Source organism: Corvus hawaiiensis, chromosome 4 (genome assembly GCF_020740725.1).
Source record: "Corvus hawaiiensis isolate bCorHaw1 chromosome 4, bCorHaw1.pri.cur, whole genome shotgun sequence".
NCBI classification, from domain to species: domain Eukaryota; kingdom Metazoa; phylum Chordata; class Aves; order Passeriformes; family Corvidae; genus Corvus; species Corvus hawaiiensis.
This window is the reverse complement of record NC_063216.1, coordinates 67,891,407-67,912,855: the sequence shown is the minus strand read 5'-3', so window position 1 is coordinate 67,912,855 and position 21,449 is coordinate 67,891,407. Positions and strand designations below refer to the sequence as shown.

The 21,449-nt window shown below is 39.0% G+C and overlaps 1 protein-coding gene across 3 annotated transcripts in view; it reads left to right on the top strand.

Moving 5' to 3' along the window:
• The window catches only part of LOC125324305 (gamma-secretase activating protein), a 46,190-nt gene that overhangs the window by 11,553 nt on the left and 13,188 nt on the right, over window positions 1-21,449 (top strand). For 2 of the 3 annotated variants that reach the window (XR_007202919.1, XM_048299958.1), the window contains exons 10-24: window positions 355-414; window positions 1,090-1,133; window positions 2,729-2,814; window positions 7,315-7,392; window positions 9,486-9,563; window positions 10,031-10,123; window positions 11,426-11,643; window positions 11,939-12,008; window positions 12,645-12,727; window positions 13,344-13,397; window positions 17,155-17,280; window positions 17,706-17,761; window positions 18,178-18,209; window positions 19,748-19,809; window positions 21,332-21,427. Coding sequence is in view for 2 of the 3 variants with exons in the window: in XM_048299958.1 (XP_048155915.1) it covers window positions 355-414; window positions 1,090-1,133; window positions 2,729-2,814; window positions 7,315-7,392; window positions 9,486-9,563; window positions 10,031-10,123; window positions 11,426-11,643; window positions 11,939-12,008; window positions 12,645-12,727; window positions 13,344-13,397; window positions 17,155-17,280; window positions 17,706-17,761; window positions 18,178-18,209; window positions 19,748-19,809; window positions 21,332-21,427 (1,236 nt within the window). In the remaining variant the exon portion in view is untranslated. The remainder of the gene's footprint in view (window positions 1-354; window positions 415-1,089; window positions 1,134-2,728; window positions 2,815-7,314; window positions 7,393-9,485; window positions 9,564-10,030; window positions 10,124-11,425; window positions 11,644-11,938; window positions 12,009-12,644; window positions 12,728-13,343; window positions 13,398-17,154; window positions 17,281-17,705; window positions 17,762-18,177; window positions 18,210-19,747; window positions 19,810-21,331; window positions 21,428-21,449) is intronic. The other variant, XM_048299960.1, reaches the window with a different exon arrangement.

Genomic DNA, 21,449 nt, shown 5'->3' with positions numbered 1-21,449 from the left:
AGAGATACCCTTTTTGAGCTGGCCAAAGTAAGATACAGTTCTTTTTGCCATATAGGTAGATATGGAAAATATTTTTTAAACTTTCTAAAATGTGTGAGACATGTATTGCTGTGCTTCAAGTGAGAGCCCACGCAATTATATATGATTGGCAGATAATGATCTGGGACAGGAAGGAAGCATGTCATTGTGCTATTGTGAGGGATTATATGTGGTTTTAAATTCTTTTGTCCCCTAGCTTCTGCATATCTGTTAGCAAAGCAGTTTGAGTGTGAAGAATGGTTCTGAGTATCCAACCACTTTTCAGTCTATACAATATACTTTCTTACTTTAAAAACATGTCCTTTTTAATTCCAGGAATCAAAGAGTACTTTAAGGTGTGTCCAGTTTTATCCTGATGAAAATTTTAACTCAATAGTAAGTTATGAGTATTTTATTATATAATGGTTTTTAGTGGGATGTAATTATGTTTTCCAGGTACTGGTACAGAGATCTGTTTGCCTTTTTTATCATTGAAACTTTTTCATAGGAAAACCGGGGTTTGTATTTCTGTTTGTTTTTGGGGATTTTTTGCATTAGTTTCTTATCAAGAATACATTCAGTCAGATTCAGATTTTGCCACAGTATGGTAACTTTAGTGGAATTACACTTTTATTGACCTAGAAGGCAGTAAGTGACACTCATGACGCTATTCTGATCTAATACTCAGCTTTTGAAAAAGCAGACTTATCAAGTGCACTAGACAAAGAAACTGTGTACTGATTTTTTGTCAGTTTTAAGTGACAAGAACGTTTGTTGCAGTTAAAATACAAAGAACAGAACATAAAAATTACAACATGTCATTGTTACTAGACCTTTGACCCAGTGGCTGAAAATTCCTGCAATGCAGTGATTTTTTTTCTCTTTTTAAAAGAGAATCTGTTTTATGGGGGTTTTTGAAGTGGCTGTAAGGATTTAGAGGAGGATAAATAAACTTGTTAAAATGTTGAACCTGGTGAAATGTGACTATGACACATTTTACTGGTCTGAAATACTAAACAGAGTATATTGACCTCTGTAAAGAACAAGTTTATTTTCTTTTTTGTTTAACAGCTGGAATCACACCTGGATATTGCTGTAAATGACACACAATTGAAGTAAGTTGTTTGGTTTTTTAATGTTTTGTTTTGCTTTCTTTTTAATATACATGGTAACATTTTACAAACCCATGTAAAATTTGTCCAAGCCACAATATCTTTGTTTGCAGTTGCTTGCATGGTACTGGAACATAAGAATAGCACGAAAACTGTGTCCAGACCTCCAGTTCTTATTTTCATCAGGGTCAACTGTAAAAAGTAATTTAATCCTTGACTGCTTCTTAGTGCCATTTAAAAAATTATTTGTCTGAAGAGCAATTTGTCTCTAGCTATAGGTTAAACCTTCTGAGTATGCTACACCTATTTAAATTAATTTGTTTTAACCTTGGGCATGTTGTAATGGTGATGTCGAAATTTCTGTCAAGGGAAGCTCTGCATTTTTAATTGCTATTGCAAGTTTTATTGGGCAGTTAACCAAACCAGTAGCTCCTTTTTATAGCCTGTGAAGACACTGCCTATATTCTGTTCTCCTCCAGCATGCTCTTTCCATCAGCCTGCACTTTTAAAGACGAAGATTTGTCTGATTCTGTGTCTGCCATGCACATGACTGCATCTGAGCTTGTCTCCTGAGGGCTCCCTTTTAATTGAGGGAAAAATCTAGTCAGGATGGTTTAACTCTGTCATAATCCTCATTGATCTTTACATTCCAAAAGGGCCTGTGTATTTTTGTGAATAAAAAGGGAGGCCAGAGCTGTTAGGTCAGGTATCAGTAGCTGAAGGTAGTTGAGTTTTACCCTGCCCAAGCTGTGGCTCTCAGAATGCCTCAATGCTGTGCATGAGGCCCAGTGTGGTGCTCCTGCATGTGCAGGCTGCCCTATAAAAGGGCAGTGTATCCCCTTGCAGTTGGTGCTGAAAGAACACAGCTCTTGTAAGAGCTTCAGTGCTGTATTTTACTTTATTTTATTTTTTTCAAAATTACTGCAGAAGACCTAGGGGAAAATCCCTACAGGGTCAAAATACTTTCTGGAAAAAAATACAACCAAACAAAAAACCCACCCAGCAACACAAAAACTAGAGCAGACTGACTACAATCTTCTGCTGGGTGTTCTGCAGGGTGAAAATAGGCTTTGTAAATTTAAAGATACATAAGACCATTAAAGCACAGGCAGCATGAGACTGAAAATGTAATGGTATAACAAATTCTGTGTGAGTGTGATTTTGTGCTTTTCTTTTCAAGCATTTCCACTGAAAGTAGTGTCCGTATCGCAGATTAAAATGTAGCTTTACAGACATGGGCTGTACAGTTAGTCTGCAAAACCTTTGAGTTATCAGTGTCACAAGTATTTGGATTTACAGTATGTCATGAGAATTTGCTTTCACTTCAAAGTATGGGAATGGCTGGACAATGCAGTAAGTGAATATGAAGTTGTCAGGTATGTTATAAATTGATGGATAACAGTGTGCAGTTTTGAGATTCTTGTTTCTAACAGCGTTGAGCAAATTGGTTAAAGCCTAATTTAACTTTCATTACAGAACATTTGATTATAATTTAATTAGTATATTTTGATTACATAGTGACTATTCTGGTGATATTTTTGTTGTGATAAATCTCTGTGGATGAAGTGATTTACTTAGTCATCTTTATTTGCTCATAGACTTGTGAATTTTGGATATGATTACTGTCAAGATCAAGATGTTGCATCTAAGTCTTTGAACCTTCAAGTTTTTACAAGTAAAGCAGGTAATGAACAAATACAAATATGGTCAAAATTACCTCCACTAGTAATTATCATGCAGTATAGTCCTAATTGATTACTGATTTTCTTCATACAATATTGAAAACCACACAAAAATACAAACATTTATAATGTGAGTGTGAGATTTGTATTCCTTTAGAGCATACTTGACAGGTAACTGTGAGGAGAGGGAGAAGGCAACTGTGCTTTATTTGCCTTAATAAATTTTACCTTCTGAAAGCTGCAGTGAAGTTGAGCTGAAGTACCCAGGGTTTTACATATCAACACCAACAACAAAACAGTCACCCAGAAACTTTTTAGTAGCCCAGCTTCAAAGAGCTGGTACCATGCCCTCCTCTAGTGAAATATCTCAGCCTAAGAACACCGTAGCATTTTCCAGTCAGTTTCAGAACACCAAAGTATGGTGTTGTGTGTTACATTAAAGCAATCTAATGTTAAAGCTGACCAGAATTGTGTTAGAAAGTAAATTCAAGGAAGGTTTTGTCTGGGTTTCTGATCTAGTATATATTTGTGTTACAGAGTGGACATATGTACACAGAGCATGTGCAATGCAGGCTTTAAGAGTTTCGTATTGCTGTTAGTATGTGGTGTTTAGAGGGCCCAAGTATGTGATACTAAACTTGGTATGTGCTACTCAAGGATTTAGTATATATATATGATTCTTTAAACTAAAACCTAACATGTTTGTTAAACCTTTAGGATTTTGGAGTTTCCCTCCATCCTAATGTATGCCATGAACTTTTTTGCATTAAAAACTGGTCTCAAGAGGTACCTGTTCATCACAGCTTTTTCCAGCTTCTGAATTAGACCACACAGGCAGGCAGAGATGGTATCTGTTTAACCTTTGAATAGTCAGGAGAGTTGTACCGGGAAGTGTTGCAGGAGAGGCTTTACATGTCACTCCCCAAAGCCTGCTGTGCACATCAGTGAACTGCTGAGCTGTCTGCCACTTGCACTGAAATTTCCATTAATGCAAATCAAGTGAAATACAACTTCCTTACATGGGTTTTTCTCCTACCAAGGCAAACTGCACACTTATAAAGAGTAGAGGGAAGGAATCAGAAGTAAGAGAAAGACAAGTTTCTATCTTTCAAATGTAGATTATGCTTTTTCTCTCTTAGCAAGGCAATTTCTTATATAAACAGCCAGTCCAATAATGGAAAATATTACTGATTTGTGTATATGTTTCCTTTTAAACCTAAAGTCCTCTGGAGTTTATTCAGATTGAAACACCTCCTTGAGTTTAGGATGAAATTCAGTCATCCTCCAACAAGACTCTTATTTGGTTACTCTGAAATAAAATGTTTTTTTCTGTCTGGTGACACAATGTTTAAAGTCTGTGTGGAACCTTTCACAGGTGCTTTTCACTGCACTTACTGTAAAACGCATAATTTGAAAATTGCAGTGACTAAATGAGTTTACTCTATGTGGCTTTTCCTTGAATGTTGCCTGAAACTGAGGATTACCTTGCACATGTCATTTTGGGTAACTAACAGTTTGGAGCAAGTTATTTTGGTGCTAAAACCATACCTAGTTGCTGAAGAACACTGTGGGTAATCACACTAAAGTTCCCTTTTGTGCCTCAGTGGTGATTTGCAAGACTGGACTGCAAGTTCTTTGTGGTGCAGACTGTACCTTCTGCGGGACTGCTAGCACACCTCTGATATTAATGCCAGAATCCCTCCTTGTACCATTCGGCCATCCCTGGCAAAGCATAATTGGCAAAACTTCAGACTGGAATATTCCATGCAATTTCCCATTTTTATGAAACTGTTATTGGCTCCTGTCAATCTGAACTCTGAATGAAATCACTTTTCCTTTCTCACTTCTCAGTTCCACAGCAGAAAAATAGCTCTGTTCCTTACACTCAGCACAGATGAAATCTCTCCAGATAAATACTCCCATGTACTTCTTGAGTAGCTGAGATCAAGCAGTTCCAGTCTCAGAATTAACTTCGCATGTCCAGAATTCAGTGGTTATTAAGGAAACACTGTGCTGTTATGTTTTCTCTTAGTGCTTTAAAAATATTTTTCTATTAAATTTGCTCAGTATTAAAAAAAATGCAGGCAGTAAGAGGTCTGGATTAGCACTGGAATAGGCACTGGATTACCATCACCTAACTATCTGCCTGAAAGTTAGGCATCTGGACTATGTTTCTAGAGAGAAATAGGCATCTCCAGAGGGTGATTGTTTCAATCCTTCTTTCTTTGTTAGCTGTATAGGAGTCTAAATGAGAGATGTTTGGATAGCTGAAGTAAGGCAAGTCACTTCTAAGTCAGTACAACTAGACAAAATGCCCTGGAGCAATGTTGTATTTGAGTTGTGGCATTTGGATGCCCTGTTGAGATGCTGTTACAGCCTCATGTCTTGAGTTTTTGCTTGAACAGAAATGAAGAATTTAAAATTAAAGTTTCCTAGGGGAAACTTAATGTCTGCATATCATAGGTGACTCTTAGAGTCTCAGTGGGGTGACTTTGTTGAGTGCCAGAGCTGTAACTGCCGTTTCCTGAATAGGAGTAGAACTTAATTTTAAAATTCTTCCTTCTTTTCTCTTTTCTTTTTTTTTTTTTTTTTTTTTTTTTTTTTGACCTTTGTGGTCAAGATCTTTTTTCCCTTTTATTTCTGGAAAGATAAATGTCCATCTAAGTATATTTTCACGTGTCTTCTCACCTCGAGACATTCAGCTACAGCTTTTACTGTTTGCAAGTGATTTTGAAATGGGTAGTGTGGAAGATCTGGCTTTTCACACTAAACACTTACCATACAGGTGCGACAGGCTAACAAGCTTTCCCTGCAGCAGCACAACCCAGCTCTAATTTGCAGAGAGCACTGCTAAGGGTAGGAAATGAGTCTGTGGTGTATTCTCAGTCTCTGGCTGCTCTACTGGGATTGCCAGAACTGTGTCAGGTGTAACAGCGCTTGGACACTTGCTGGTCTGAGGCTGCCATGTTTCTGCCTGTATTAATGAAGCACCATTTGTTATTTCTGGTTGTTTGTAGTTCAGCTTGTTGACACATGGACCAAAACTGTTGAGTTGAAAGATGCACATCCTGTTACTAATCCCCCATAGCTGCTGTTTCTGTGGTCAGCTTGCACATTGCCCACTGACACTTCAGTCTGAACATGCTCGCTTGCATGTTGTGCCATTTTATAGAGCAGTGTACACAGTAGCCTCCAGCATACAAGAAAGAAATGTACAGTGCTGGAAGGGAGCTGTTGATAATAAAACAGCCTTGTGGGTTGCTGGAGCTTTTCCAGTCTTCCTCATGAGTCCTGATGCTGCTACTTTAAAAATTATGCATGTTCTGAAAGAAGCCAAGTGCTCTGGCAAAATGCCCTGTCTGTTGTCTGAATGAATCAAATATCCAAGCAAAACTGTATCAAACAACATTCAGTCAGCTAAGAATAAGCAGAAAGAAAAATTGGGTCTCAAGAAAGTAGTTACGTTCCCCAGAAGGCAGAAGTGTGAAGTGTCTCAGCCATATCTGTATCACAGCTATGGAACAGCCTTGTGGTGTGAAATACTGAGGCATTTAATCAAATGATGTAAATTGGTAGCTGTGCTTTTTTTGTACTTGTGCTTTTTCTGTACTGTGGCATTTTCTGTATAGCTTCTATACACATCCTTATTTTTTTTACACCACAGTACCTGTATTTATATTACTTTCTTTTCTTCTTTTAAATGATAAACTTTCAATAAAGGTAAAAGGTGAGTGGTCATATTTGTGGATGAGCTTTTCCAACTGTATTCAGATAATGTGGTTTGGAAGCTGCTTCTAACATGAATGCCAAAGCATCAGAGTAAGGGGATTAAAGTTTTTATAAGAGAAGAAGGCAGGTTTACCATCCAGTGGGGTCAAAACAGGATCAGTCTAATGTATAATTAGGCTGGGAGTGAGAAACATTCCTGTATGCAGTACCCTGGCTGAAATAAACTTGTCCCAACGACTGACTTCTCTCCTGAAAAAGGAATTAACAGTTCTTTGGGCTGGAAAGGGGAGAAGTGACTATCACTTCTGGTGTGAGAAAGCTCTAGTAGTGTATTCATGCTGCTGCCAATATGAGATTACTTGAAAAGCAAAGAAACTGTGCTTCACTATGTTGTTGAGCATATCTGACAGCTCGTGAACAGAAGATATCTGGATTGAGGCAGTCTGTGGAGAAAAAGGCTTGATCAGTTTTCTGGCTGCAAGCATTTCTCCTGGGAAGGGCTAAAATGTACTTCCCCTAAAGGGAAGAACTGGCCATGTCAGGACCCAGGTTTCCAGCATGCCAGACTGACTTCTCTGTTCTTTCTTGATTTTGCTTCATTAGCTAAATGATGTTTAGAGTCCATAACAGATATTCCTGTAATCTTTACCTTTTTTGAGAAATTATTTTTAGTTTCTAATTTGAAACAGTCTTGCTTTAGTTTTGTACAGTATAAAGATGTCTAGATATTCAGCTGGACAAGTGAATTTTCTTTCCTTATTTTGTCTTTTTAGGAGGCCTGTGTGTGTGTTGTAGTCTAGCCTCTGATATTCCTCATGAGATCATGTACTCCATATATTTTTTACATAAAGGTAAGACTAACTTGTTAATTTAGTGTGCTTTATTTTGGAGACTGTCAGTGTTCTGAAAGAGTCACAGAATGCCTTTCAAAACAAATAACTACCAAAGTCTGCAGACAATAAACTACTGTGGCTGGTGTTTAAAGACAGCAGCTGCCTTTAGCTGCAGAGTTGACTTTCCTGCTGTAGACTTCCTGCCTGATGCTGAGTGAGTAGCTTCAAACCAGTGGCCTTGTAAGTTATTAATTTGGTCCCTTATTTCTAGCCAGACTTTCCGGCGTGCTGAGCACAGACATCAATGAAATCTGTGGGAGCTTGCAGGTGTATTGTACTCATGCCATAAGGCATTTGTATGGGAAATAGAGCAAACAGCTCTTAGCTTGAATGTCTGTTTAGAATTCCAGTTCAGCATGTCATTTTCACAGCAAGAGGTGCAACACCCAACTCTAAGAATAGTTGCTGTGTAAGTGGTGCTCTAGCTCTTAAAGTTAAGACCTTTGTTTTTGTTTTAAAATAATAAAGGACATTGTTTTATTCCAATCAGAATAACAATTCTCATTATCAAGATTTTCTTATTTGATACATGGACAAGAGAGGCAAATTATTCTCAGCTGAGAAGCTGCATAGTACAGAATAACTGTGTTCAAGTGCACAATGTGTCTCTCTTCTACCTTAACTGTTTGCTTTCGTGTGCCAGGATGTTTCTTGTGTGTAAGAGCTGCACCAACATGTTGCTTTGCTGATGGAACGTTGTGGGATTGAGTGAACTACCTTGTTGTGTTCTTGAAGGCATTAACAAATTGGAGAAGTCTTTTTTGGGTGTGACACACAGTGCATTGCACTGCTGTGAAGGGCTGATTTCCCCAGACGCACCTGATGTGTAGCCAAAGGGTTGTTGGATTGCTTGGAGCCAGCCATGGCTCTTGTACTTCCTGATCTGTACTAGAAGGAAGCTAGGATAAATATGGTGACATTGACTAGCTAAATCTGAAATGACCTCTGTGGAATGGAGTTGTTCGGTGCAGAGCTGTTTGTGGTTTCATGTAAGATTCATCAGTTGTACAAGAGAATTTTAGTAATTGTCCTGCAGTGACCCACAGAAACAGGGGTGTATTGGGTCCATAAGCCATATTTTGGAGACATGTAAGGAATTCAGTTTGTTCTGCAACCTCTGTAATCTCGACTGGAGGCTTCCCACCTGTGTTAAAACAGTCACTGCAGCATAAACAGAGAAGTCACGATGTTGCAGTTGAATTTTGCAGTGCTGGTTTTAGCTCGCATGTGCTCATGCTGGCAAGTAACAAAGTGATGATGGAGAGTATACTGACTCATTGCAAGCTAACTTCAGTCAGTATTTTGTATGAAAAGCTTTATCTTTTGACACCTCTTCATCTGTAGTGTTGCTGTTGGTGACTTTTTCCCTTGATGGTCCTGTAAACTGTGGATCTTATACTGAATTTCCACACATGATTAAGTAGCATCCTGATCATGACATCATTAGTTACTTAAATCTCCAGCTTTTCTCAGAGCCAGAGGAAGTTTGATGGCATTGTGTCATTCTTACTGAGTGCCAGAAGTGTGGTACAAGTCTAGATTAAAACAACAACTGTGCTGATGCAAAGCCCATGCAAACACAGCAGGTCTGAAATTGGCCGTTGTATAAACGGAGCTGAACTAAATTAGAGCAATAGGGCATGCAGATAAACGAAGTGGAAATTCTTTAAAGCAGTTGAAAGACCAAAATGTGAAACACAGCTATGTAAAGGATTTGTGTTTGGTTTTTTTTTTGCGGGGGGAAAGGTATTTTTACACAAGCTTGCTCTGGGATGGAATGCTTCTTTAAACACAAACATAGGCTGTGCAGTGCATGGCTGGTTTTCACACACTAAAGAATGGCACTGTGTAGGTGCCAGTCTACTAAGTGTGCAGGAACTCTGTTTAGGATGGATTAAATCTGTCCATGCAGACAACCCCATAAAACAGTGTAAAACATCCCCGTTGAGTCTACGGGCACTGCCGAAGTTTCTAGCTATAAAGTCATAGGTGGATTGTAACAAACGGTGTTTATTGTTTGAGGTTTTTAAAGTATTTTTGTTTTTCCCCAGGTTACAACAAAACTTTTACAGTTTCTCTAGAAAGAACAGAATCTCATCAATTGAAGGAAGTGGCTTTTATGAATCTTGGTGGGTTACTTGTGTTACTTCCCTGTGTGATTGCCGTTCTGTTTGCAGTAGGGAGACAAATGGCGAACTCTTCTCTGAAAAGAAAGGATTTTTTTTTCTTAACTTTAGGTAGCAGTGTTATTTTGCTGCTTTTCTTCTGCATGACTTCTGTAATTGGCATTTGATATTGCAACACCTCACTATTAGTAGGCAGCTTCCTCTGAAATTGCCTCAGAATCTGTGCTGGACACCAGCTGCTGAGTTCTTGAGTCTCTCAAGTCTCTTGAATCGTCCCCTAGAACTCCAAATGTACTGCTAGTGTTTCCTGTGTTAGTACAAGAGCAGCTTTTAATTAACTCCTTTTATATTTCCTAGATATAATCAATTCCTCACAGAGAAGTGGGCCAGGATGAGAATCATGTGAAAGAGCCTCTTAAAGCAAATAAGTGATCAAGTGCTAAATTGACCACTGTTGTTTCTTTAAATAGACTATTATGTGGCTGCTTATTTGCCTGGCCAGTTCCTGCACCTCCTGAACATTCAACATCCTGACCTGCTGTGCTATAGTTTATTTCTGACAGGTATAGTAAAACTGCTTTAAGTAATTTCATTGTTGTGGAAACTTGTTCATATCTCTTTACATGAAAGTTGTATTTCTCAATGTTTCGTTATTGCACAGTGTTCTGACGAAGGAAGGATACTGAAAAAATAAGAATGACATTTTTGCTACTTTTCATTTTAGACAGAATCTGAACTGGCATTTTATACTTTATATATTTCATACTTCATATATTTCATACTTCTTGCTTGTTATGAAATGGAAGAAGACCTTTCACTGAATTTGAAATTCTCTGCCCTGGTTTCATAGTTTCCCTTCCCCCAGCTTTGCACATGGTTCTTGGTCCTCCACTGTTTTCAAATTTCACATGGACATGTAAATTTGATTTTACATTTCCTTCCTCCAATTGAGTTGCTCAAAATGTGTGTGTTTGGAGGGTGTGGGGAAAGGAAATCTGTGTTTCCTTCACCTGATCACGCTGATGCAATTTAATTTAGAGTCTCATCTGAGATGTGTGTTACTTCATTTCCAACAAACACATCTTCGTGGGAAGTGGTTTATTTTTGAGAGTGGGGTGCCTTTGTTTGAAAACAGAAATCTGTTGTCCTGATTGGGTGAAGGAGACATAAATTGTGGAAACTGGTGCAGGGGCAGCATCACAGGAAGCTAATACCTATTTTGTATGCATAATGAAATAGTGTCCTGCTAAAAATGAGTGGAAAGCATCACTGATGTATGGTGGGCCTGATTTCTGATGCAAACGGTCTGAAATACAGTATCTGTATTGTACCATGGTGGTGAACAATAGTACTAGCATAAATAAAGTGGTTTTGGTCAGATGCTTCAGTGAGTAATCATAGAGCAGAACATTCCTGTTCTGGCCATTGGGATTGATGGCAAGAGATCCACCAATAGAAGTTTGTATCATGATTCTACAAATGTACATGTACATTCTACATGTACAGACCTGTACAAGCCGTCCCAGTAGGTGCTAATTCTAGTGTTGAACTTGTGCTACTGTCCTTGTGCTCTGCTCTATTCCATCACATGTACACTGATTTGCCTTGGGGCAGCATTGTGAGCCTCAAATCTCTACACCTTCTCTGTGTCAGCAATAGGGAAGGAGAGCACTGAGTATGGACTGTGCTTGTCTGCTTTCCTTGTCAACACCATTCCTACTCCTCTTCTGCATAATACCAGGGCAGCTAATGCAAGAGGCAGAATCTTTCTTACTGCTGGGGGCCTAGGAGTCTTAAGAGTAATACTGGTAGCGGGCAAATTTTATGTTCTTACTCCTTTTTGTTCTCAAACCAATGTTCTTCAGGTGAGGATGCAAGAATTGACACATTACAAAACTGTTCCATCCGATCCCCATGGGTGTCAACAGCCCTGGATTGTGAAGCAGGAAGTCTGTATGATGTGAGCATCAGTGACAGTGCCTTGCTGCAGTTCCTACAAAAGAGCAAACGAGACTATGAGAGATTGGCAGCTCTTCACTGTGCCCTGCTCTACTTCCAACACACAGAAGACTTGGAAATGCAGGTGGGAAAAGAATCTCCTCTAAATTATTTTCCAGTGACTGATGTCATATACAAAGCAGGGGCAGGGCATGAATGATATCAGCCAAAGAGAAGTCCTAATTCACCTGGCAGTGCCAAAAGTCTCATAAGCTGGGCTGCCCTAAACCCTGTTATTGGTCCAGACTGTCCTGAAAACATTTGTGTCTCTATCACTACTCCATGCAAAGTGTTACTACTAAAACCAAAGTTTCTATACTCTCTTACAACGCTTACTTAAACAGAGAGAAATGACAAGCTCCCTGTTCTCATTCTGACAGATTATTCGGTGGATTTCTGAGAACATGTCAACATGCCATTCTTTTGACCCCATTCAGGAGTTTATCATAGGTAGGTATTTCTTTTCCTGCATACTGAGTTTTCCTGCTTACTCCAGTTGACACTGAGGGGAGGCCATGGCAGTACAAACTGACTCTTACTTCTGAACTTTTTGGTTATGATTTATGATAACTAATCTGCATTTTGTGGCATTGAGAGACAGTATCAGTAGTTTAGGAGATACATAGACATCTCAAAATCAGACTGGCAGTAAAACTTTTCAAATGCATTCTTCTGTCTAATGGAACAAATGGATTTATCATTATTTTAGGTCTCCGGAGACTGGTTCCTCAGCTCCATTCTCCCCTAGCTATAGCCCAAACCATTTTTTCAAAAGGATTTGGCTTATCATGATACTCTCTTCTAATAGCTGATTCCTCAGTCTAGCCAGTGCACAGTCTTTGCACAAAGGACCCCTGCAGTGCTGAGCTGTAGCCAAGCAGCTGACCTGGCCCTGCAGCCATCTGGACTTCTCTTCCTCCTTTTGTGCACAGAATGGGACCAGTTCCACCATGGAGGAAGCTGTTTCAGAGACAGCAGCAGGATTTGTCCCTTAAAAAGTGTCAGATAAGGAACTGTGAAGCCTACTCTTGTTAACTGATAGTTTATACAATCTTGCCCTTATAAATCTTTTTACATTACATTCAGCCTCCCTGTACTGCAGAATGTGTCCAGAAACACAGAACCTGGATAAACTCCTGCCCTACACATCACTGCATGACTGGATTGGGGTAAGATAACAGCTGGTACTGTAATTAATAGCTAGAGGGGCTGTTTTTTATCCCTCAGTACAGTCTATAGCTTGTGTGTCTTACCTTTTCATAGATATGCTCCAAATTGATACCTGTGCTTTATGCCTATTTTAGTTTGCCAAGTCTTACCCTTTGTGATGTTTTCCATGAGTCAAATTTTTTGTCAACAAATAAAAGCATTTACAAAACCAAGAACAGTTATTATAATTGAATGGATGGTTAAATATCTCAGTTTTCATAATGAAGTATTAATTTATTCCTTATCATATGAGGTTTATAATGAAGACAGAATACATTTAACCAACAAAATCATGCAGTTATTTCCAGGACAGACAGAACCAGTAGAGTTACGATTTACAAGTAAGTTTGCAGAAGTAAAATAACTTCAAGCAAGACTTTACAATTAGAGCAAATAGTGTCTTTTAATTTCTCTGCTGTGACACCGTTCTAATAAATTGGGGTTTTTTTTTAAATGAGGGCACCGTTTTGGCTAGGTAGAGAGTTTCACAAAGGAAATGGGTGATGGGGATTCATTTAGTTGCCCCATGTTCTCTGCTAAATTATAAGACTATAAATAATTTTTCTGTATTTATAGGTGGTCCCTGGAGTAATATGTGCCACAGACATTATTTCTCTACCTGTGTTAGAGGTAAGTTCCAGTATAAAACCACATTTGTATTTGGAGATTAGTAGCTGCTTTTTTTGTGGGTTGGGAATGTGCTAAATATTAATGATGCAGCCCTATTCAAGAATAGTTGTGAACAGAAAATTACCCTGTTGGAAATACTTATGCATTTACTAAAATATCAGTTAATCAGACTCAAAGATGGTGGGGTTTTTTTTCCCTTTCTGAAGACGCCTCTATTCAACAGGGAGGATTATTCACTAATTAATTATCGTTAATCAGATTGGTACCACTTCACTTTATGGCTTTGGTTGCTGAAGGCAGAGGTGGCATAACAGACAAGTAGGATTTCTACATATGTCTACATGTGCCCACTTTGAGGGCTATTTCATTGTGCTGCCATTAGTGTGGATGGTTCGTGACCCTCTCATTTTTTTTTTTTTGTCCAGAGCATCCTGTGATTGCACTTATGTCAGGGCTTTGGCTACTAAATCTAGACAAATTCCTGCACAGCCTGGAAAGGGCAGTGGGCTGTGTGGGGAGAGCACATGCTGTTTGGGTAGGAAATTGCACTTTCCGTTGAAAACAACATGAATGATTCTTCCCGTCTTCCCATTCCACTCCCTCAGCTCCAGTTTAGAGAAATACTTGAAATTTTCCTAAGTCTCCCCTACAAAATCTGAAAGCGGATTTTAATAAGCAGTTTGTTGTGGAGAGCTAATGGGAAGAGTGAGGAGTTTAAACACACCAGCAACACACAGGATTAGACTCTGGATACATGACAATGTTGTTCCATATAGGTCTTTAAAGACGTGCTTATAATTAGTCATAAAAATTGACTGTTCACAGAATCTTTTAAAAATCAGTGGAATTGCCCACTGCTCTTTCACTCTGCAGCAGTGCTGCACACATTCATAGGGTTTCTGTCAAGGAATGGGGCTTTGCATTCTTTGCTTGGAAAGGCTGCCCTGGGACCTGGGACACCTGGGAAAATCAGACCTTGAGAAAATTTGTTGCTAGATAATCCTTGTAATTCACTAAGGTCAAAGTTAGCAGGCCTTTAATTTGTCTGAGATTGAACCTCAAGCCCCTGGGGGCACATGCCTTTAGCAGCTATACTTCCTGATTGTGGAACTCATTTCCTATTTCTGTCTGAAACCTAAACAGATTGAAAAAGTCAGAGTTGAGCTAAAGACAAATATTTCCTGCTACTTTTGATGGCAAATTGCTCTGACTCCTGCATGAGGACAAAGATGCTAATGCACAGGGTAAGGTTTAATGCTCTGGCTGTTTTGTACCACACCAGTGTCACCAAACCCACCATGGCTTGAGTTTAAGTAGTCAGTTGGTGTTTCAGTTGGTGCATGTTATTGGAGTCAGACCCTGGTGACAGATCTGGTCCTACAAGTAGTATTTCTTTTGCAAAGATTTTATGACATTTCACAATGCTATAAACAATGCTGAATTGTTACTTTGAGACACTTTTTGGAGTTCTCAAGCCCATGAGTTTTTGAGAGCCTTTGGAAGGCCCATGTCTATATTCACAAAAAAAATTTGTGCTATTTGGGTATCAGGTGTTTTTATCACTAAATTCCTGGTCATCAAGATATACTGAGAAAGGAGGAACAGTTAGTCCAATTGTCAAAAAGCTCTACATAAGGATTGCAATAATACGTCTAATTTTTTCCCCCTTTTTAAGCACAAACCAAACTTGCAGGGGTGCAAGTAAGTTCAGTCAGAAAGGGAGAAAGCAGGAGGAAGAAGGGAAATAAAGAAAATAGGAGGAGGTCCAGGGGAAGAGTGAAAATATATAGTGCAAGAAGTTGTCAGAGAACAGGAAAAGAGCTTCTCCCTCATGCTGTGCTGAACCCCTGAGGTGCAGAGTGATGTTTTAAGGAGTAGCTGCCTGTGCAGCTGCCAGGTTGGTTACAGAGCTCTCTGAATGCCATCACTGCTGGGGAGACACAGCACTACAGTCCAGAGAGACATGGGCCTCTTGAAGGCAATTGTCACCCTACATCTTTTCAAAGGGTATAGTAGAGAGCTCTCTATCTTCAGTCAATAACTCACTACTTATGAAAGGCTTCATGGGAGCTTTTCATGGATTGCAAACTGATAAGGCCTGGCTTTGACTTCTGGTAGTGCAATGTCTTTTAGGTGTTCATGCTTAGGTGTTAATTCCTGACTCTCTAGAAATGTCTCCCGAATAAACACCTAAGGTAAAGAAGCCTTCTCTTTCTAGTCCTTGTCCTGATGATCCTCAAGAAACAATATATGTAATTTTAAAAATCCTTTACTTCAAGCTTTTGACTTTTTAAATGAGATCTAGTACAACTCAGCTTTTTGGGATTAAAAGCAGACAACTCTGAAGTCTACCACTTCCTGTTAGACATTTCATATATGAAAGAAAATTTCTGTCTTGCTTCCCTCTGCCACATATCCAGGTCTGGTGTGGCCTGAACACAGTTTTGCAGTGGTGGTGCTGTTGCATGGATTGGTCACTAGATGATACCCTCATGCTGTATTTAATATTTCTCTGGTTTCATATTGGTAACATTTAGGCAACGTTCTGCAGTAGTAGGTTGTAGATCTCATGAGTTAGGTCGAACAGAGTGAACATATGGTGCCATATGTGCTCCTAGTTTGCAGCTGCTAAATATAACTAACATGAAGCAAAACCCAAGCTGCAGCTACAATAATAAAGTGACAATAGGCACTGGCAGCAAGAGGAAAGTGGCTGGCAGGATTGAATCTTGGAGATTTATTTTCCTTGACAAATTATAGTTTATAGTAGGAAGTGGGTTCCCCCTTTTGAGGTTTTCTTTTAAAGTTATTGTTCTTGTAGAATAGTTGAGAAGAGAGAGCAAAATTCAATATGTTAGTGCAAGGTGGAGGAATATTGTGAACTCAAACTTCTCTTTATTCAAATGTCATTACTGTAGTGTCTGTGTTGGGAGATATAGTATATTAAGAGGTGCGAGAACAGCTTGTACCATCTCTTCTTTTTTAAAACTGTCAAAATGAATTGCCTTAATTTCATCTCTTCCTCAGCAATGATCACATCTTACCCACCTTATAAACAGCAGCTTCAAATTTTATACCCAGTCCAAGAACTAGCTCGGGAAACCAGTGTGGTTTTGTTCGGATTTTGTTCCTCTTGCCTGTGCACAGCTGAGTTTAAATTAATTTTAGCTTTAGAGTCAAATGCTTTAGAATTGCTATGGAAGTGTTTGGATTTTGTTTTTTTTCTGGGAGGAAGCAGTGTTACTTGAGGTTGGTAAATGGATGTTTGCAATCTAAGTATTAATGCAGCTTGAAAATGGTGGCAGCCTGCAGCTGTCATGGCCATGGTGGTATTCCTCTTTTTGGAGCTACTAGAAACCTGAAATGGGATTTATTTGACCAAATGTAAAAACATTTATATCTAAGTTAGTAGCCTAAGGCTCTTTTTACGGTCAGAGGAAGTCTAGACAATATGGCCAGTGTAGTCTGTGGTGCAGTTCTTCCCATCTCAAACGTGTAAATAGGTCAGATGAATTGTGACCCAGAAATACTCATTTCTTTCCAGGCACCAAATCTTGATCTCAAGTTTGAGTAAGTGCTACCACTGCCATGCCATCAAGAGAAATTAGTTGAAGCGCTTTGGTTTAACTTTTTTCACTTAGATTGTTTTGAAGCTACATTAATCACATATCTTTGCAGTCACTTAGTGGGCGGGTGATGAGGTATTTCTTTAAGAGATCAGGTTATATTCATGCTTCTTCTGCAACACACTTTGCAGTTCCAAAACTCCAAAGGCTTCTGGGAGAAACTCAGCTCAAACTTGGAGAGTGTGAAGTATGCAGAGCCACACTTGCACTACCAGAGTAATGTGCTCAGGAGGGAATGGCGTAACCTTTCAGAAGAGGTGGGTGAGAGGCACTGGAACTGAAACACTGGAACTCTCCAAAGCTGCCTCTGAAATGGGTGTTTTAAAGTCAAGCATGGATGAGTTGGCTTTTTTATTTTGAAGATAAATAAATGGGAATCTGATTATGAGAAGTGCAAAGATTTGCAGTCATTTCACCTAAGGTGATTGCCTGTAAATTTTGTTCTCTTAAAATAATGGAAGAAATTAAACAAAAGCAGGGCTTGCGCTGTATTATCACGTGGTTTACACGTGTGTGAATGCCTATGAGCATGGGCACTTGGAAGATGGTTTGAGGCCCCACTGTGTATTATTTCCATTCAAAGGGAAAACCAACTTTATTTCTCATCTTCATTCTGTCAGGGAGTATTTTATTTGGTCTTCTGTTCAGTTCATTTTGTGATTTTTGTTTGTTTACAAACCAGAGAGAGGAGAGAAGAACCACAGTGTATTTGAGGAATATTTTTGAAAATGCCAAAAAGTATGTACTGGTTTCTATTATATTTACCCTATCTTATTTTGCACAAGTATGTTGAAGGATTTAATGTGACATTTAATTAGTTGATTAGGTATCTGATTGGATATCTTTAAAGAAGATTATCCTGGTGAAAACTGGTTATTGGAATCCTTGTCATCACTACAGCATGATCTGAAACACACACAGGGCTCTAGAGCTAGGGAATTCATGGTAGATGTGAAGTTATTCTCATGCAGTCTAGACAGATAGAATTTTTTTAATGCTATCTAGTATTTTTACTAAATTTAGTCATATGTACTGTTCTCAGATTTCTTTAGCTGTCTTTGAAACATCAAAGGCTCATTTGAATTTTTAATGATCTTATGAAAGCCTTCAGAGTATTGCATATGAAACACACTGATTTTTGTTTCAAACCCCAGGGTGCTTTCTCATCTGGACACTTGGGACTCTGGTAAGTAAAACTTTTCTTGATGTAGGCCTTAGCTGTAAGACTTTGGTTTATTAGGATATTTCCATCCAGCTGTTTGCTAAAAATAAATTGCTATGTGTGTTTTCAGCACAGAAGAGTTTGAGGATTTAAGATGAGAAGAAAACTTTCACATAGTGACTAGGAAATGCTTGAAAATAAAGCCCCTAGTTCATACTAGATGTAACAACATAAGCAGTAAAACTTAGTCTGCTAAAGAATATCTTCTTCAGGATTTTTCTTGTGGAGCAGAGTATCAATGACACCATGTTACTGTTGAGTCTTGTCCACTTACAGCTGCCTTTGCAACATCAGATCTTGTGCAGGAGATTAGGGCTGGTGAAAAAACATGGTGTAGAGAGAGCAGGTGTGATGAATTTCCTTAGGCCAGAAACACTTGAGATTTTGTGATGTTCAGTTCCTCTGTCACAAATAAGTAAAACTGAATTTAGTAGTGTATTATATTCCTGCTGTTCACACATCAGTGCCTTCTGTGTGCCTTGCCACTGTGTGCTGTGAAATGATGCTGATCTAAGTGCTGCTCGGTCCTTTATTACCAAGCATTTTCAGTGTACTCATTTGCAGCCCGTGTCGCTGCTAGTTGTTGCAATGGGCTCTGACTTCGAGAGACTTTGTATCAACTTTGTGAACCTCAGCTTCATGTTTTCAAAGGTGCTTATTGATAAAGAAGTCAGATGTTTAACTGTTACTAGAGAATTTCTAAATAGCTGCCAGTCAGTAACAAGCATCAATGTAGTGTTTCCCTGTAGATTGATCCTTGAGTCCTTAAAATCAAGCAGTACAGGTCTCTGTGCTGCTAAGTGGTGGTGTAAATATATTTCAAGGTGAGCAAAACCAGGTGGAAATATTGTAAGAATTCAGCACTTGGTTCCATAAAGTGTTGAGTTGGTTTTATCTATATCATGAAATAGAAGATTGTTTTTCTTCCTTTGTTTTAGTAGACAGGAAGCACTGATTAGGAAATACAGGTTATTAATTCCAGTAGACACTACAATTTCCTTCCACTTAGTTAGAAAAGTTGTGTTCTTTTCATAGTGGTCTGCAAATCTGAGTAACAGAAGCAGCCAGACCATGGGAGAGAATCAGTGGGAGGTGATTCCCTGGACTATTTACTTTCTGTCTAGCCATTTCCTTGGAAAACTCATGCAGCTGCTATAGTTCGTTTGTTTGTAAATGACAAGATCTAAGCAGCACATGCATTAGCACTGGTGTTACCAGAAGGTTCTCTGTGCCTCTTTACTCTCTTGAGTCACCACACTGTGATAACTCTTACTTAAATATCAAAGAAAAGAAGTAGTGGATGGCAGATAAATGGTTATTTTCCATTTCTCAGTTCTCTCATGCAGGCCATGGTTCTTCACTATCTTAGTTTTGTAGCTGAGTAGATCAAACCACAACTTCTGTTTGCTTGTCTGTTCCTAAGTACTTTTGAAGCTGGTTGAATTCTGGTGATATTTCTGTAGTGCCATGTCCTTGAATGATTGTTGCTATGTTTATTTCAGAGGCGAGGCTGGTACCTCTCTTTGAAGAGGAGGATTATCAGCAGCAGTTGCTCATGGGACTGGTATGTGCTTTTGTCAGTATGCACTAGAGGACGCACACGCTCCACGGATGTGTGAAGAGTCACCGTCTAAGTTCCAGTGCTGAGTGGAAGCTCACTCAGAGTAGCTATGGGGCAAACATGGCATTTCCTAAGTTTTAGATTTCATAGTCATTATATCATCTTAGCAGGTCATCATAAGGCATAGGGCAAAAACAGGAATAGAAAGTTGATTTGTCAAAATGCTTTTTCCCAGTATAACTTTGGCTAGAGACTGGGAGGTCATCTTAATCTGTCAGCTATTTTTGGACTACTTTATGCCTTTAAAACATATAAAAGTGAATTCCTCCCCCACACAGCTTTTCTCAATTTGATGAGCAGATATCTTCTTGCTCCCTGATTTAACACCTTTTTTACTGTTTCTTTTTCCTTCTGCCTCACTTCTGAGACTACTGTGGCCATTCTGATGTCCCTTCCTCTTTTGCACTGTTTTCACCAGTGATCTCCCTAAAGGATCTATCATCTATTTGCTTCTGGGCAATAAATCCTGTCTCAAATCTGTACCTGTCCTCCCTCTGTCAGAATACACATCTTGGCTTATCCCTTGTTCTCTTACTTTTAAAACCATCTAACTCTTCAGCATGCACTAGAAGATCTCAGCAGCGAAGAGCAGATCAACACTGTCCTGTCTGTTCACATCTGAGGCAAACTTTCCTTCTTTGCAATCTTGTTTCCCTGTTTCCAAGTTTTGCCTCTCATTCTCTGAAGCTTCTCTACGTTCCTTCCCCTCTGTTTATTGACAGATCCAAAAAGCAGGTCACTGCTGTCCTTTGTCTATGCCTTCCTCATACCTGTATTGCTGTCTTGACACACTGAGATTACGTGTAAGTTCCTTCAGACAGAGATTTTTATTTGCTCCAGTTTCACTCTGAGCTTCTTAGTAATTCTCAGCAAAGAGCCAGCGTGGACTTGAGTTGCAATCTGAAGCTGCATGAGGTCAGCGAATGTTTCAGAAAGGAATAGGGAGCGGCATGGACTACATGATAACAAACACCCAATTTTAATGACTTCACAATTAATGTTTAACCTGAAATTGCCATTAATCACTCTGATTCTCAGGTTCTTGGCAACTACAACAAATTGTACTTGTGCTAGTTTTCTCTATCATAAAATCTCAGGTTTATTTGTTTGTAACAAGTATTCCTGTTCTCAGGATTCAATATTTATATTTAAATCCTTCTTTCACCCTGTTCCCTTGGCTTTACACAGAGGGGTGTGAGAGCTGTAAGCTTTTTCTCTTCAGTATCATTGAAAGCTCAACTTTGCGTTCATTTTGCTGAATTTGCACCAAGTAACCATTTTGAATATTCACATCTGCTGCTGAGTTTAGCAAGATTGTACAGTAGCTTGGGATCTCACTCCAGAGTTTTGTAATGGGGAAATGTTTTGTTGAGCCAATGCCTATTGATCAGGCCCTGCACCTGCTGCAGCTTTTGTGTCTCTTTGAAGATGCCCAGGGATACTGAATTGTTGGCTTTTTTTTTAGATGGTTGCTCAGCTGAAGGATCATCTTATGAGACATCTACAATATGTTGGAAAAAAGAAGATTGACCAAATAGTTTTGGATTATGTTGCAAACCTGGTTAGTTTGATTTCATAGTCAC